This window comes from Lissotriton vulgaris, chromosome 2_1 (genome assembly GCF_964263255.1).
Source record: "Lissotriton vulgaris chromosome 2_1, aLisVul1.2, whole genome shotgun sequence".
Taxonomy (NCBI): domain Eukaryota; kingdom Metazoa; phylum Chordata; class Amphibia; order Caudata; family Salamandridae; genus Lissotriton; species Lissotriton vulgaris.
In genome coordinates this window covers 990,212,568-990,229,472 of record NC_141687.1, presented here as the reverse complement: position 1 = coordinate 990,229,472, position 16,905 = coordinate 990,212,568, and the positions used below count along the sequence as shown (strand labels likewise).

Genomic DNA, 16,905 nt, shown 5'->3' with positions numbered 1-16,905 from the left:
TGGTACATTCAGGACAGGGCACGTGTGGGTCCAAAAGGTGTGGCGGTTTTACATGAGCGAGTGGCGCAGGCGGCCTCCAATGAGACTGAGAGCGAGTGTCCCGTACCTGTAGTGCAGGAGTCTCCCGTTAAGTGGGGTAAATCATTTGATGATCTGTCCGCGGAGGATAGAAAACATGTGTGGTTTACGGATGGTTCAGCGAAATTCATCGGTGAGAAAAGACATTGGAAAGCTGTTTCCTATAATCCAATCACGCAGAAATTATTGAGTACAACTGGTGATGGTAAGAGTAGTCAATATGCTGAACTCTATGCAGTTTACCAAGTTTTGAAACAAGAGTTGCCTGGCACATGTCATATTTTCACTGATTCCTGGTCCACTGCGAATGGGCTGGCGGTATGGTTACCGACATGGCATTCTCATAATTGGGAATTGCATTCCAAAGAATTGTGGGGAAAAGAATTATGGCAAGAAATTTGGGAGTTGCTCCCGCAGAGTACTGTAACAATCTTTCACGTGGATGCTCACACTCCAATTGACTCTCTTGATAAATTCTTTCATAACATTGCAGATGAGAAATCTAAAATTGCTGAGGCAGTGGTGGACATGCAAGATTCTGATTTGGCGGGATTGGCGAAATGGGCCCACCAAAAAGCGGGACATTTTGGAGAAAAGGCCACTAGCAGGTGGGCTGCCGATAGGGGTATTCATATTCCTCTTTCTTTAATTAAAGATGTCATTCTACATTGTCCCATTTGTCAGCATTCTAGAAAAAAGGAGGTGCCTCAAATTGTTCGAGGCCAGTTACATCGAGGAAAATTGCCCGCTCAAATTTGGCAGATTGATTATATTGGTCCGCTCCCTATGAGTAGGAATTGTCAGTATATTTGTACAGTTGTTGACACTTATAGTGGCCTTCTGGTCGCTTTCCCTTGTAAGAACGCTACCCATGTGAATACCATTAAAACCCTGGAGCTGCTTATTCTGTACTATGGTGTCCCATTCCAAATTCAATCAGACAATGCATCCCACTTTCGTGGAAGATTAGTACAGGAATTCTGTGTGGAAAATAACATTGATTGGGTGTTTCACATTCCATATTATCCACAAGCTTCGGGTTTGATTGAGAGAATGAATGGTTTGCTAAAAGAACAATTACGTAAATTGACAGATTATCGATACAAGAATTGGAAAGATGTTTTGTTTCAAGCATTATTGATTTTAAATAATCGCCCTTTGTTACATGCTGAATCCCCTTTGATGCGTTTGTTTCCTCCAAATGTGGATGTAAAGCCTAATTCTCTGTCCAACACTGTCATGTATTGGGAAATTATCCCCGGTGCTCTGGCTCCATGTAGAGCGACCCCAGGTTCTGCAGGCCTAGACCTGCATGTTTTAAATGATGCAAAATTACAAGGAAGAGACCGAATCATTGTTGAAACTGGCATTGGTGTCTGTATACCTGCCGGTAGTTTTGGATTAATTGCCCCCAGATCAGGCCTTGCCCTGAAAGGTATTCAAGTGCTTGGAGGAGTAATTGACAGTGACTATCAGGGAGAGATCAAGGTTCTCCTGCTTAATAGCAGTGAGACTGATTTATTGATCAAAAAGTCTGACCGTGTTGCTCAGTTATTGATTATGCCTGTCTTCAGTGGTGAGATCAAGAAAGGCTCTGCCCCAACGTTGCTAACTGTGCGAGGACAAAAAGGCTTCGGATCATCTGATCTTCCTGGAGCTAATATATGGGTGCAATCACCTAAAAATCCTCCTGAACAGGCTGATAATATTGTGACCGGTCATGACAACACTGTTTTGGTGATGAAGCCAGGGAAAGATGGCTGGGAAGCTGTCCCAGCTGATAAATGTTACTTACGAGAATGATTAAGGCCTGTATTTGTATTTTTTCAGATCATTCTCTGGACTGCTGCTGCAGGATGTGTCGGCGTTGGACTCCTTTTGGCCTGTTACGCCGGGAGAGGAGAGGATCCACCGACGTTGGTTGATGGGAAGATCCGAGTTCCGCGTTCCGCGTGGACAACGTCATCTAATTTCTGGATAACACTCGCAAAGAGAGTGACGAACTCTCCACATTTCTGTCTTACACCGATGAGGTCTGTGACTGACATTTTGGCGACCTGCTTGGTTGCCGTCCCTGCTTCTACTGAGACTTTACGATATATTTTTAATATCTCGAATGCCCGACCAAATGTTATTCTGGGCGATTTTGCGGCCCACGAATTCTGTCCCTTATGTACTGCTCTTCCAGACCTCGATATTCCTATTCATTCCCGGATTACTACTTTTAATATTACCCCTGGAGATCTGTGTTTTGTGATGACATGTGATCCTAAAGCTATCACCGAATGTATTAGGCTAAAGATACAAGCTGCAACTTCTTTTTCAGCTCATCAACGATTGCTGTGTTTGAAGAGACTTCCGAATTCGTGTCTCTCTGTTAAGAATAATATGACATGTAAACGTTTATTAGTTGCCCCTAGTTATTATCGGTCCATGTTATTGCCATCTGGCTGGCTCTTTTCTTGCGGGAATTCGTCCTGGCCTTATATTCCTGCAAATATTTCTGGTGGTCCATGTGCCATCACTAGATTGAGTTTATTAATGTTTTCCTCACATCCTAATTCACATTCCCGTATGGTACGAGATTCAATGTCATTGCATGAGGACTGTGATTCCTCTGTTCATCTTTACTCTAAATCGGAATATCTTGGTTTTGCCTTTTCTATTATTGGAGTCCCTGCGTTGGCCGTTTACAATGCCAAAACAATCGGCAAGATGGCCTGCTGGATGGTTAAGTCCATCATTCAAACCTCTACTGTTTTATCTGATCTGTTATTAGATGCCCAAGGCGAACGTAGAGCTATCTTACAGAATCGCGCTGCTATTGATTATCTTTTGCTAAAACATGGACATGAATGTTCTGATTTTGAAGGTCTATGCTGTTTTAATTTGTCCGACCATTCTAAATCAATCCAAGCCCATATTGACAAACTCCACGACTTGACTGAAGAAATTAGACAACACATAGATCAGGGTTTCTTTGACTGGCTCTTTAATTGGTTACCTGACTTGCACTCTTTACGACAGATTTTAGGGGGAGTTATTGTTGCCATTTGTGTTTTAATAGCTATTTGTTGCTTTATTCAGTGCATTCCTTCCCTGCTCAAAAACAAAACCACCTTAGATTTAGGAAAAAACTGAAGACCCTCCTCTTCCCCTGAGCACTACCCCCCTTGATCGCCCACTCTCCAGGATGATAGTCACCAGCGCCGGGATGCCCTAGGGTAGCTGTGCGCTCTATAAAACCCACAATCAAATCAAATCAAATCTGCTCCAATTTTGTAGACTTAGCAAGAGACATAGGTCAGTTAATTTTGTTTCCTATTATTCTTCTACTGATGTGAGTTCTATTTAGTTTGTGGTTAAATAGACTGGAGTCAAGGGGTGTAATGTAATGGCTGCCCTTTTCTGGCTCCTTTAAGAGGGAGAATGATGGAGTGACTCCAGCCTATCACCCCCATAGCATAGGGATTAGGACTATAGACAGGATCCCTGCCTTTTATATAGTAGAGTATTTTTCGTGTCCCTTTCCTTAGAGTAGGGCTTATGAAATTAAGTTAGGGGATAGATATATGAGTATTAATCATGATTTGCCCATTTGCTAACGTGTTAGGATATTTTCCATGGAGTTACGCATATTGCGGGCCCTGTAGGCCCTAAACGAGACAGACTCCATCTTGCTCTCTACCTGGTAGCTCGAGAGGCCTTCTAGGTCAAGTGTAATGTTTTAGTTTCAAGCTGTTGTTCGCTTGGAGAGAACAGGCTCGGGCTGGCCCTTATCGAAGGAATGTATTTTTCTCCACTCCGAAGACACAACTTCAGGCCGGCCGGCTGGGAACGTGTCCTTGGTACGGGGAGGTACAAGAATTTGGTGGGCGGCAGGTTGCTGGCCGTAGCTTTCCATGAAGGAACAGGCTTTGATATTAGCGAAGGTGTTAGTTAGTCGTCAGTCAGTCCGTAGGCGGCATCTAGCCATTAATCATTTCATGGCGGACAGTCGCCATCTTTGAAGTCCGAGAAAGATTTAAGACCGAAACTCTCTGAGAAAGACTGAAGGAGAATTAGCGCGGAGCGCACTGAAACAGAGAGAGAAAGAGAGACGGTAGCTAATAATCAGCAAGGTTCCAGTGGCCTGGAGGCAAGCAGACTAGGTTGAGCCTAGCGGTGCAGACGTGTACTTGTGACGGCTGGGGTGTGACTGCGAGGCGAGCCAGGACACAGAGACGAGAAGGGAACCTAGATGACTGCCGAGTCCCGACTTCACGTTAATAAGGTGACATCTGCTCTTTTCACCATAAGCGCGCATTCTAACCCTTACCTTTTTCTTTTCTTTGCATAATTTGTGTTGCATAGTATTGTGTTATACATATATTGATGATAATAAATACCATAGTTTCTAGTGAACTAATATGTGCCATGTATTTTTGTTCAATCTTGGTAAACAGCATTCCTAGGTGGTTTCCATTTATATGAATGGATGAGTAATCCCAATCAGGTAAGAGGTGATCACACAAATAGGGAGTAACGTGGACCTTCGATGCCAAGGATAGTAGGCACATTGAACTATTCGGAAACTGTACCAAATTCTATTATTATAGTTTTATCCCAAGTAGACAAAGGAGACATTGTTCCGATAAGTGCTCATAGGAATGTGGTCGTCGTTGATATGCGGCGTTAGTGAGAACGCTGGGTGGGATTACCAGCGTGGATACCCACAGGATTGTGGCTTGTGTAGGTGAGAGCGTCAGGGGGGATGACTGGCGTGTAGGTTTGCCGGATTGCGAACCGTTTGGAAAAGAGAGCATTGGGTTCTGCAGGCCCATGTGTAGACGCACCGGATTGTGTGTCATATCTGCCCTGGGGTAGATCAGTCTGGGTCGGAGTGGCCGCGAGACTAACTGATGTGAATAATATATAGTAGAAAATCTATGCATGTGTATTGCTATTTCCCCATCCTTAGGTACGATCTACATATATATATATATATATCCATACCCATTGTGAATACGTTCTAAGGAGGGAGGTGAGTACGTTTTGGCTGGGTTATAGGGGCCCCTAGGGGCTGATCCCATCTAAGCGGAAAATCCGGCCATTACAGGCACTATCCCCCAGATTCATGAAAGTCCTCTTTTGCGTGTCCTTAATTGCGATTATTAAGGAATCGCTATTAAAGACTCGCAAAACGGGATGCATGTAGAAATCGCAATTTATTTAGCGATTTCTAATGCTTCCTTATTTGCTAATCGCAAATAAAGAATGGGTTTCCCATTCATTCCTATGGGCCTCAAGGCCCATAGGAATGAAAGGGGAGTCATTCCTTATTTTCTGATTAACAATTAGCGATTCACAAAAAAGGAAGCGATGTCAAGGGTGCCAGGGTGTCGACACCCTGTAGCACCCCTGAAATGCAAATGTACACTGGTGTTGCGCACAAACATCTCCAAAGGAAATGTGTGTGTGTAACATACAACTTAGAAAAATGCACTAAAGTTCATTTTTCTAAGTTTTCGCTATTTACCACAAAGTTACACTTCGCTGTACATAGCGGCCCCATATTGTGAATTCGCAATTTTAAAAAGGTTCATGAATAGCATTTAAGGAATCTCTAATTGCGATTCCTTAAATGCGATTCTTCGCAATTTAGCGATTTCTATAATTGCGATTTTTGCATTTGGGATGATGAATCCCAAATGCAAAAATAGCGCTCGCAAAGGGCCAGATTCTCAGAATCTGGCCCTTTGCCAGCCGATTTTAGCTTCATGAATCTACGAGTATGTCTAGTCTATAAAGTGTTCCATAATATTGGCCCGAGTACCTGAATCAGAGTTTCGAACAATATCTCCTTCTCAGAAATCTTAGATCAGGTTCTGCTAACTTACTAACACCACATAGGAACGAACAAATATGATGTGAAGGAAAGAGCATAGTGCTGAAAGCATCTAAAGCACGGAACACACTGCCTCTCACCATAAAAACAGCATCCAGTCTTCTAGCTTTCAGGACAAGACCTGGTTGTACAGATCATGATAACCCTCGCGGGCAGTAAGGTACTATTGAAATATTGTTAACATACTCATAAATAGATGACTTATTTATCTGTTCCTCCCTCCTGAAGTGAGTCTCTAACTCCATTATAGGTTCTATTGCACTCTCAGACCATGCACTAATCACCTTCAAATCAGAATGGCCCACTTTGAGCAAACAAAGGAATAGATGGAATTTCCACCCTTCTCTGCAGCATGCCCTGTTTCTCAGGAAGAAAATGACCAACGTTACCCATGGCTCTCAAGACAATGAGAGTCAAGAGAAATCCATGACAATTCTCTGGGATGCATTTAAAGCAGTCCTGGAAGGTATGTATTAATATAGTGGCCTACCTAAGAAAACTGACGCGTTGAGGCAGAAACCAATTAGAAATAGATTTAGGCCTTCTCTAGTCTTTAAGCCTAAGAATCCTCACTTTGGAAACAAATAAAGCAGAGTTCTCCTAACTAAAACTTAAACAAGCACATTATGCACATGGTAATGAAGTGGGACCTCATCTGGCCCACACACATAGACTGAAACAGGAGAGAGCATATGTGAAAGACCTGATCCGGGAGGACGGTACTAAGGTCATTAAGGAAGGCGATAAATTACACGCCTTCCACACCTTCTGTACGAAATTGTACTTCACAGACCCACATCAGATCAGGCGCAAGATGATTATTTACAGGGATGTAATCTGCCCCATATCTCACCATAACAGAGAGCCATGCTGGAAGCAGCTATAAGCTAAGATGCAATCTTAGGTACAATTAAGGCCCTCAAACTCATCAGAGCACCTGTTCCTGATGGCCTCAGAGGGAACTTCTACAAAGCTTATCGGTAATACCTAGTTCCCATCTTAGCACAAGTATATATAATTCCTCCCTCCCCACCTCTCCTGTAACACCCTCCATGGATGAGTTCACTACGCGGAGTGGAGTTTTTGCAGTCTGAGGAGCTCTGCAAACTCTGCATACAAAGCGGATTTCGGAGCCCAGGTCTACTGCACGCTATTAATATGAAACCCCTACAGGAGGCATACGTAGAAAACTTAGGCAATGGAGTACCCTCCAGGTCTCATGGATCTGACCAGTTAACACCATCAAAATTAATACCCTACCAGGATTTCTGAACCTCTTAATCACTACCAATACTCATCCCAGAGACCCTTTTCAACTCTGTGAAAAGTGCGTTTCTGAACTGTACATGGGAAAATTTGAGACAGAGGGTAGCTTACAGGGTACTTGGTCATTCAAAAGATATGGGAGGATTAGCCCTACCAACAATATGTACATACTGTGCTGCTTACGAACTTAGAGTGCTGGCAGATTGGAGTGCCAGAGAATCAGAACAGCTTGGCTGCATATGACCAGAGTCCTCAAGGATCCGGACCTATGGGATTTGATCTAGCGACCTAAACTAGAAAGATAGATACGCCAATGTTTACACCCTGATGAACACTAAATTGAATCATCTATTACAGCCCTTCTTTCACACCAGCTTATGCCTCAGGACCAGTCCAGGTATGGGGTACAGGGGATTGCCTTATGGTGAGCAACTTATTTCATAAGAGGACCATTAACTCCTTTGAGGACTATAAACAGGTCTACCATTTGGAAGAAACTGAGTGACCACATTACGCCCAGATCAGGGACTGGGTGCTGCACCCTACTAACAGAGGTGATATCCAGGGATCTGCCCCATGGAGAAGTTCCTTAGAGTGGCTACAGGTACAAAGGTAGTTAGTTTTACCATATATAAAATATTTCTAGATGTTGTTGCACACACCCCTCAGTATACAAGTGGGCTTAGATATTGCAGGAGCTGCATTCAGATCAAAAGTGGTCACACTTGTGGCAAGACCTCAATAACATGAAACTGTGTGCTGGTCACAGAAGAGGATTACAAAGTACTGTTCTATTGGTACATGTCCTCAGCAAAACCTCACAGATACTAGCCTACTACTAGCCAACTGTGTTAGAAAGAGTGGGCAGCATTGGAGACTTGTTGCATATCTGGTGAGCATGCCTCAAATATTAACCTTTCTGGGGAGAGGTTATAGCAGGTCTAAAGAAAATTCTGGGATATCCTATCCAAGGAACACCAGCCTATATCCTGTTGGGGGTCTACATGAGACTTACTGTATCAACGCAAATGGGACAAAATAAGCCTTTTGTAACTATTTTAGGGCAGCAAAAACTACTATTGCAGGTGCCTGGAAAAGAACACCCAGATGTTAACCAACGGCAATGCAGGACTCTGGTTACTCACAGCGATGGAGAAATTTTCCTGGGGCCTCATCAAGGACGCTGGGGATTATGAGGCCACCTTGCAGACACAGTTTTCTTATTGCTAGGAAGGGATCAGAACTAGAGCTCTAATGCCACAGATTAAAGCACTGAACCTGTTCTAATTTGCAACCCTCAAAAGCGCAATGCACATTATCCCCACATGAGATGCTCTCTCAAAGAGACTTTTTTTTTAAACTTTATTCGTGAATGTACATTTCCAGCGTAACATTTGTGTACCATAAACATGTCATACATCACGGTTTTCATTTTTCACCCAACTTGTGCTTGAAGTCCAGTGCTATAACCAATCGTATTTAAGATTTAGTATCGCTCTCAATATCAGTATCCTCAGTAAACTTCAGAGATTGTCCCCACACCATCCCCAACTATCCCACCCCCACCCAACCAACTTTGGTGCTCAAGTCCTCCTGTCTACTCTTCTTGCGCTCCCCCGCGCTGTTCTTTCTCTACCAGGATTTACAATGAAACGGTTCCCCCACACACCCCAATGCCTTTCTCGTGCCAGCATAGTGCCTCTAGGCTTCAGTACCCTCAAGTGTTCTGGGACGGGGGCTGGTCAATGTCTTCCAATGCTAGGAGCATAGTCTCCCAGTCCAGTGTCTCAAAGAGACTCTTTGATGATGGAAATAGAGATTACACAATGAATCCTGAACCAGAGCACTAATTCTGTGTTGCAGTTCACTAATGGTCCCCATAGACTGTTCCTGGAATGGGGATGAAGGGGGCAGAAGGAAGAAAACATGATGATTGGGTTTAACCTCACCAATGTTTGTAATTGCGAAATATGGCATGAGAAGGGGGAGCTGATAAGTTTCTCTTGTGTTATTCAAAGGAGCGATTGTTTTCCCTCCTGGCGGCTTGATGTATTTACTTACACTAAAACCAATAAAAATGTACTTATTGTGAAGAAAAGTTATATTTTCTAATCCTAAGTACCACCAAAGGTTAAAGACTAAGATCATGATTTGCAATTTGATGCCTAGGTACAGTACACTGGGGTGGCTAGAACATTGCTTCTACGATCCGAACGGCACTGTGTCCGTTAAATTCACAGATGACCACAGGCTCAGCATTCATCACTGTATCTTGATAGTAACCGCCTTTGAGGCACCACCCTTCAAAGTACAAAAAGGTTTGGTGGATGGCTGCCATCAGTTTTGATAGACTTTCATCAAACGTAACTTTTTTTCAGAAACAAACTCCCAAAGCACCACACCCTGGGAGTATTCTCGTAGTCTGTGGGAGACATCATTGTTTTTTTCTATACCTTATCACCCGGTTTCACATTGGCTCCATCAACAGAAAGCTGGCGGTCCACCTGGTGGACAAAGGGCTTGGCGAATGGGGTACTTTTTTGGCCTTTCCGAAGTAGTACCATATATGGTAAACTCTAAATAAGCTTGTAAATGGTAAAATAAATACACCTTCTCTGACAACAATGGAAGAGGTTCTATTTCCAGAAACGTTAGTCCTTAACAATGCCTGAATAGGTTATGTCATATTATGGTATATTATGCTTTTTTAGCTATATTTGAATAGAGAATTTCTACCATTTGCAGGTTGCATAGTGGTTTCCAGGATGTGAGTTTTGAGTCTATGAGCCATGAGTATGCCTCAATATGAAGAAATATTTTAATCAACTGGGATATCTTTAAATTATTTCAACGATTTGGTAGCCAAGCCTTGAAAAGTGTATTTCCTGATTTGTTTTTTGCATTTATATAGTTCAGGAATGCCTAGATGCATCTAGGCGCTGATACCAGTGAGTCCATTAAGGTACCGATGAAACTAACTGAACATGGTATTTGACAAAGAGCCAAGTTTTTAGTGATTTTCTGAAAGTGAACAGCATAGGGCTGTTCTTTATGCAGGCTGGAAGCGAGTTCCATGTTTTGACCGTCCCTAATAGAAAGCTTCTTCCACCCCATTGAGCTCCCTTGATCCGCAGATTTTGTAAGAGTTTACTATGTTTGGATCTTAGATTTCTGGAAGGCACATACCAGTTCAGGTGTTTCTTCAGAAATTGAGAACCGGCACCGTCAATGCCTTAAAAGCATTGAGATTTGAACTTGATCCTCTTGTCCACTGGGAGGCAAAGCAGGGTTCTGATATAGTGGAAAACTGGCTGGGACCTAGGGATATCCAGCAGAAGTCTAGCTGCCGCATTTTGGAGGTGCTGAAGCCTTTGCAAACACTGTGACTCGATGCCCATGTACAAAGCATTACTGTAGTCTAATCTAGACATGGCTAATGCTATTACAGGTGTTTCAGGGAGTCGGGCGGAATAAACGGACAGACTTTCGGCATCATTTTTAAGATGAAGAAAATAGCTGAGGTGAGTGTATTGATCTGATTTTTGAATGTCAGTTTGTCATCAAAAAGAAACCTAACTTTTTTTCTTTCTGCACTGGAACAGGAAAGTCTCCCAAACTGGTGGGCCACCATCTGGGTGACCAGAAGGAGATGTCAGTACCCTACAGAAGGACCTCCGTTTTTCCACTGTTCAGTTTTAGGCAGCTGGACCTCACCTAATAAAACGGTAGATAATTTTCTCTTGTCTAGTGGATTCATTTGTTTGATTATTACTGCAAACTAACGCCATGAGATGTGTCGCATCAAGATACACAACAAAAAGAAATATTGTCAAAATAACAGTACAGATGTTTACAGCATAAAAATCTAAATAACCAATTCATGATTTAAAAGTATCAATGAAGTAAATATAATTTCCACAGGAGAAGAGAAAGAAGGCTGTGCTAGATTTAAGTGTATTCTTGGCTCCAGAGTTCAGAATGACAAGCACCTAAAAGACAACCTTAATCATCCTTTATTTATTGCAATCTCATAATTGCTGGTGTGCACGCAGATGAATACCCATGTCTGTACCTCTCTCTACCTTTTAGCAGCAAGAACTCCGTTGTTTTGGATTCAGTCATAAAAAGTGTGGATCATCTAACATCTGATGGATCTATGTGATACGTTAGTGGTTGCAGCTGCTCTACGCAACCACCCCCACTGTGCATTTCTGTCCTGATGAGACCCTAGTCTCTTGCAAAGGATCGACGAAACACCGTTAACACCAACAAAAAGACAGACCCTATGAATTTGAGAAAATACATACAGGTGCCCTGCCCTTTGTGTTCAACTTTGTGTAGTATAAATCCCTGTCTTTTGAAACAATATCCAATATACCATTTATGCTCACTTAATTTGTCAATCTTCTCCTTAGGTGGCTATGCTTTCTTCCACTTGGGGTGCTTACAAAGATCTTTTTACAATTCACTGGCTTGCAATTTTCTTGTCTTCATATTGGTTTGTCTAAAAAATGTATGTTGATTTGGCTGAATCGAATTGGACTATGATATACTGGCTGTTTTTCCAAGAAGATTAATTGCAGACAGAATCTCGTTTGTCCTACTATTTCAATTCGTTTAAGTATAGTTTAGATTAAGTCTATACAGGACTTCTTGTACTATTATATTGTATTGCCTGAAATAAGCTCCATGTGAACGCTGGTTACAAATTCTACATAAAAACTTTACATGGCATAGCTGCAGGCAAATACTTTTGGACACTTAAAACAAGAAATGGCTGCAGAGCCGACTCCTTCGCGATGGCTGTTGAGCATCCTCCCACTGCCCACCAAAAGCTGCAAAACTCGGAAAATTAAGTGATGACACAGGTTAATTAATGTTTTATTTTTTAACATGAACAAGTCTTCGGGGCAGGGCAGACGATGGCAATTTGGAGGGGGAGTGGTGGACAGCACTGCTGTCAGTACGCATGTCTGTTTAGTCGGCTGTCTCAGGACGGCCAAACCGACATGCGCACTGAGCGGTCTCCATCTCGAGCTGCGTTGCCAGGTTAGGTGCAGCAAAGCCCAGGCTCCCAGTCTGGGAGCACAAATCCAGAGCAGCATCAGTATTGGCCGCAGGTATGTCTGGGAGCCTGTGCAGTGCAGCAGAAGAGCCTCCCCCCGCCCCGCCACTGCATGGCTGACCACTCTGCACTATACACTGTGCATGACTGCTGGTTCTGTTCAGGGCAAGCTATACAGGAGACGTTGCCACGAGCCATGCCCTATGTGCAGTGTATACAGTGCATGTCAGCATGCCCTTGAAGATTATTATAAGGTAACCAGTTCATTGAAGGCATGGGTGAAGGTAATACCCTAACTATATTATTCAAATCACACAGTTGAAGGGCAATTAATTCTCATAAGCGGTAGCAAGGATGCCAAGGGCTTCAAATCAGGGGTCAAGTAGCACATGATAGCCATAAGAGGAGTTGTTTGATCCTCACACATCTGCACCTTATTGCTGATGCACATGCTATACTAATGATATATACACCCCATGCCCTGTATGCATTGCTGACATGGCACGTGCACATGCCCTTTTTAGGCTGTACACAGTATAGGGCAACCATCTACGCTCCTTGCATGCACAGAACAGGAAAACAAAATGATGCAGCAGGAATGGCTAAATTATGGGGCAAGGGAAGGCAATTATGCACATATTCTGTGGCATTATCTTAATGCTGTTTCAATACATAGTGAGGCAGAAGGGATCTCAATATTTAATACAAAGGTTGCTGAAAAAATAAACCTATAAACATCACATTTAACCGATACTTTTCAAATATTAATTGGGTAAAGACGGCCATTGCTCAGGCCCATTTTGTAAAGTGATTGGGTCAGTCAAAATTCCCTGCCGTAATTGTAATAGTAGTGAGCATAAAAACAGTCTCTTTAATTCATCTCTTCTACTCTTCTTTAGCTTTCTTTCAATTTGAAATGCGAAGAAGCATTTCGTGCTAAAAAATGCGAGAACAAACGTGATGCGAACAGCCAACCTCTCGTGTTCAGTCATTCCCTCTCCCTACGTCGTCTTCTTACTACATACAGCTCACTATCCTTCTGGGTAACACGTCGTTCTCTCTTCACCACCTCTAACTACTTCTCCTACCTCTCAACTGCAATACTATACCTACCTACTTCACACCTCTCCTGTGATACCACTGTCGATGCCGCTCTGGTTTACTCCTGTGGGAAATGTGAACCATCCCTCCCACTGAGCAAGGTAGGAGTCAGGGCAGGAAAGAGAATGAAGGAGAAACTGACCAAATTTCACTTAACTCAATAGTGCAAATCCTCAGCGTAGTGATTTGATTGCCGCTGTTATAGCTACAATTTTGTGAATGCGAATATCGGGCGATTAAGCAAAATATGCCTATATTTTATTTTGATGTTATGCACTTACGGCCAGATTCATCAAGCTTAATTGCGCTCGCAAAAGGGCCAGATTCTGAAGATCTGGCCATTTGCTAGTGCAATTTTTGCATTTGGGATTCATCATCCCAAATGCAAAATACGCTAATAAAGAATTCGCACATTTGCGAGAAATTGCATTTAAGGAATCTCTATTTGAGATTCCTTAAATGCAATTCATGAACTATTTTAAAATTGCGAAATCGCAAATTTGGGCTGCTACTTACCGCGAGGTCAAACCTCGTGGTAAATAGCGAAAACTTAGAAAAATGCATTTAAATGCATTTTTCTAAGGTGCATGTTATACACACACATGACCTTTGGACATGTGTGTGCGCAACACCAATGTAGATTACATTTCAGGGGTGCTACAGGGTGTCCTTTGGACACCCCTGGCACCCTTGAAATTGCATCCTTATTTGCGATTAGCAAATTGCTAAGGAATAACTCCCCATTCATTCCTATGGCCTTTAATGAATGGGGAGTTATTCCTTATTTGCGATTAGCAATTTGCTAATCGCAAATAAGGAAGCTGTAGGAATCACAATTTATTTTGCGATTCCTACATGAATCCCGTTTTGCAAGTCCTTTCCTTAATAATCGCTATTAAGGACTCGCAAAACGGGACTATGATGAATCTGGCTGTAATACTCTTGCATGGCCAAAGAAAAACAGATAGAAGCGCAAAAAAGGAACGGCTTTGCCAATGTCTTTTAAATCTATCACTTGGCCATTTGGCTGGCACACCAGGCAGCTCGAGTTTATAACTAAATTCGCATGCTCTCGTTCTGGACATTTTTGTGCGTAATACAATGTTTTTTGGCATCACAATTGATTCAATAAGCTAGATCTTGGCAATAAAGTTAAAGTTGTTGCACAAAGCGGCCTGACATATATGTCCTAAGGCTAAAAACTCCTTAAAATGGCTTTGATAAATAAAGCATTGGTCTTGCATTAGAAGAACACTTCGTTCTATCTCTTTCTCACAACCCTAACTCTTCTTCTGCCACTTTGTGCCTATTACTAGATCACTACCTCTCTATTTCCATTACCTGTCTCTACCTACACACGACTCCACCTCGCTACACTTCACTCCCCTAATTCCAATTCACAAACCTCTATTGGTCCTAATAACCACACTCTCAGCTCCATCTCCAGTTTAACCTCACCTTTCTCCGTCACTCCCAGCCCTCACTCTACATTCTAAATGTAACTCATGGTGAGAGAATGGGACAGATAGAGTCAAACCAGTCAACTCGCAATCACATCAACCAGTGTAAATGAATCCTTATGTTACCTCCATAATGCGAAGGCAATAGTTTCAAGAGAAAGGTGCGTCTTTACATGTAACAACATTTTCTCTCCCTGTACATTTTCAGAATTAATTATTTAAACTCAGTACCAGATGAAATATCAGATCTTTTCTTTAATTATGGTAAATTACTTCAGAAAAACATTAAAGAAATAACATACTCTCTGGTATAAAACACAGCTATTAGCATGAGAAATCAACTAAAATAGATCTCTTACCCGCAAAGTCTTGATGGAAATTTGAAGAAATGTTGGACTCATGAACACTTTGTTCTTGTGTAGTGGCCTATATATAAAAAAAAGGTAATAGTATTGAGTATAACAGAGTACATCCTATACAAATATTATTTTTCACATTGGTATAGTTCTTGACAAGTGATTAAGTACTTGGGTATTAGAATCACCTCCATCCTTAATTTACTGTTAAGCTCAGTCTGTAAACAATGGAGTATCAGAGCAGTTTACAATCAGCACAAATGTATAAAGAATAAAAATCATAAAAAACACTAATGCAAATGAATAACTACGAAACTGGAAATGACAAAATCCTTACAAAAATAATGCTCAAAACGTTTATGATAAAGATTACAAATATTAAGTGCAGTCTATGTTGTCTCCCATCTGTGTGAAATAAATGGAAATTGGTGATTCTGTGTCAAAATTGTATTATTTGTTAATGTTACACTAATGTAATATATATATATATATATATATATATATACATACATACATACATACATACATATATATATATAGTGATTTTCAAGACTAAAGTTAGGCATAGTTTATGTAGGCCTCAGTATAAGTGTTTAACGTTAAAACAAAGGTGTTCCTTTGACTGCTGGGCATTTTCATCTTTCTATCGTTTAAGTAGCCAAGCTATAACTGCCAACTTTTAAATAACTCTATTCTCTTGTTAGACATTTCGGAGTGAACGTTTATCTGTGCTTGTTTCCTGGAGAACTGAAAAATGAATCTCCACACCTGCAGCGAGGGCATGCTAACCTCAATGTATCATCCTGCTAAAAGTTATCTCTTGAGGGCCTCGAAGTAGAAATCTTCCAGAGTGTGATGTCTGAGAATACGACAAACTGTCTTATGGTGAAATGTTCAATCCTGTTGGGTTCTCTTCATGGGAAACATAGGAAGTCTTTTTTGACTGTAAAGAAATGTCTGATTTATTTGTGCATTGCTGAGCTAGTTCGATTCAGATGCCCCTTTCACGCTCTTAAGATTAGACACTTCCATTTTGCACCTGTCCGAGAGAGTTCGACTCCTCAGCAAATCCATTCTCACTTACTTGACTGAATCTTTATATGACTCGGCCTTTATAGGCTTTACATGCTGCGACATCCTGGCTCTCTTCTCACAAATTTCTCTTGGTGATCATTAGCTTACATATTAGGGAATCTTTCCTTCAGGGAAAGCTAAATTTGCTCACATTTCCTTTATGACAGCTCTTACCTTTTTGTCTGTATTTGCTATTTATGTTTTCATTTGAGCTCTATATAATGAATATATTAATGTACTGATCCTTTAATCTTGAAAACCCTAAAGGATTTGAATGTATAACTTTGGTAATCTGCTAATAACCTGTATGGTTTGCATATCTACTACTCTGTCATCATTATGAGGCATAATGTGCTTCACTGTCATTGAGGTATCAATGATAAGTTGCTGTTTCTCAGTCCAGGGAATCGGGGATAATGGTCCAGCAAGTCGAGTGCGACCTGAATTTGAGTTCTCGCCAACGATCTGCACGGTTTAAATCCCATCTCAATGCAACAAATCTTAATCAATGTGAAAATAACAAACATGATGGCTCAGTTCAAAGGTACTATAATAATTGCAAGCAAAAAAGTACTGCATTGGATAAAAAACAGCAATCAAGGTGACAAAAATGTGCAT

General features: G+C 41.7%; 1 protein-coding gene across 2 annotated transcripts in view; it reads right to left on the bottom strand.

Annotated features, from left to right (window-relative positions):
- The window catches only part of XIRP2 (xin actin binding repeat containing 2), a 1,171,239-nt gene that overhangs the window by 96,355 nt on the left and 1,057,979 nt on the right, over window positions 1-16,905 (bottom strand). For both annotated transcript variants that reach the window (XM_086956584.1, XM_086956585.1), the window contains one exon: window positions 15,217-15,283. In XM_086956584.1, the coding sequence (XP_086812710.1) occupies window positions 15,217-15,283 (67 nt within the window). The remainder of the gene's footprint in view (window positions 1-15,216; window positions 15,284-16,905) is intronic.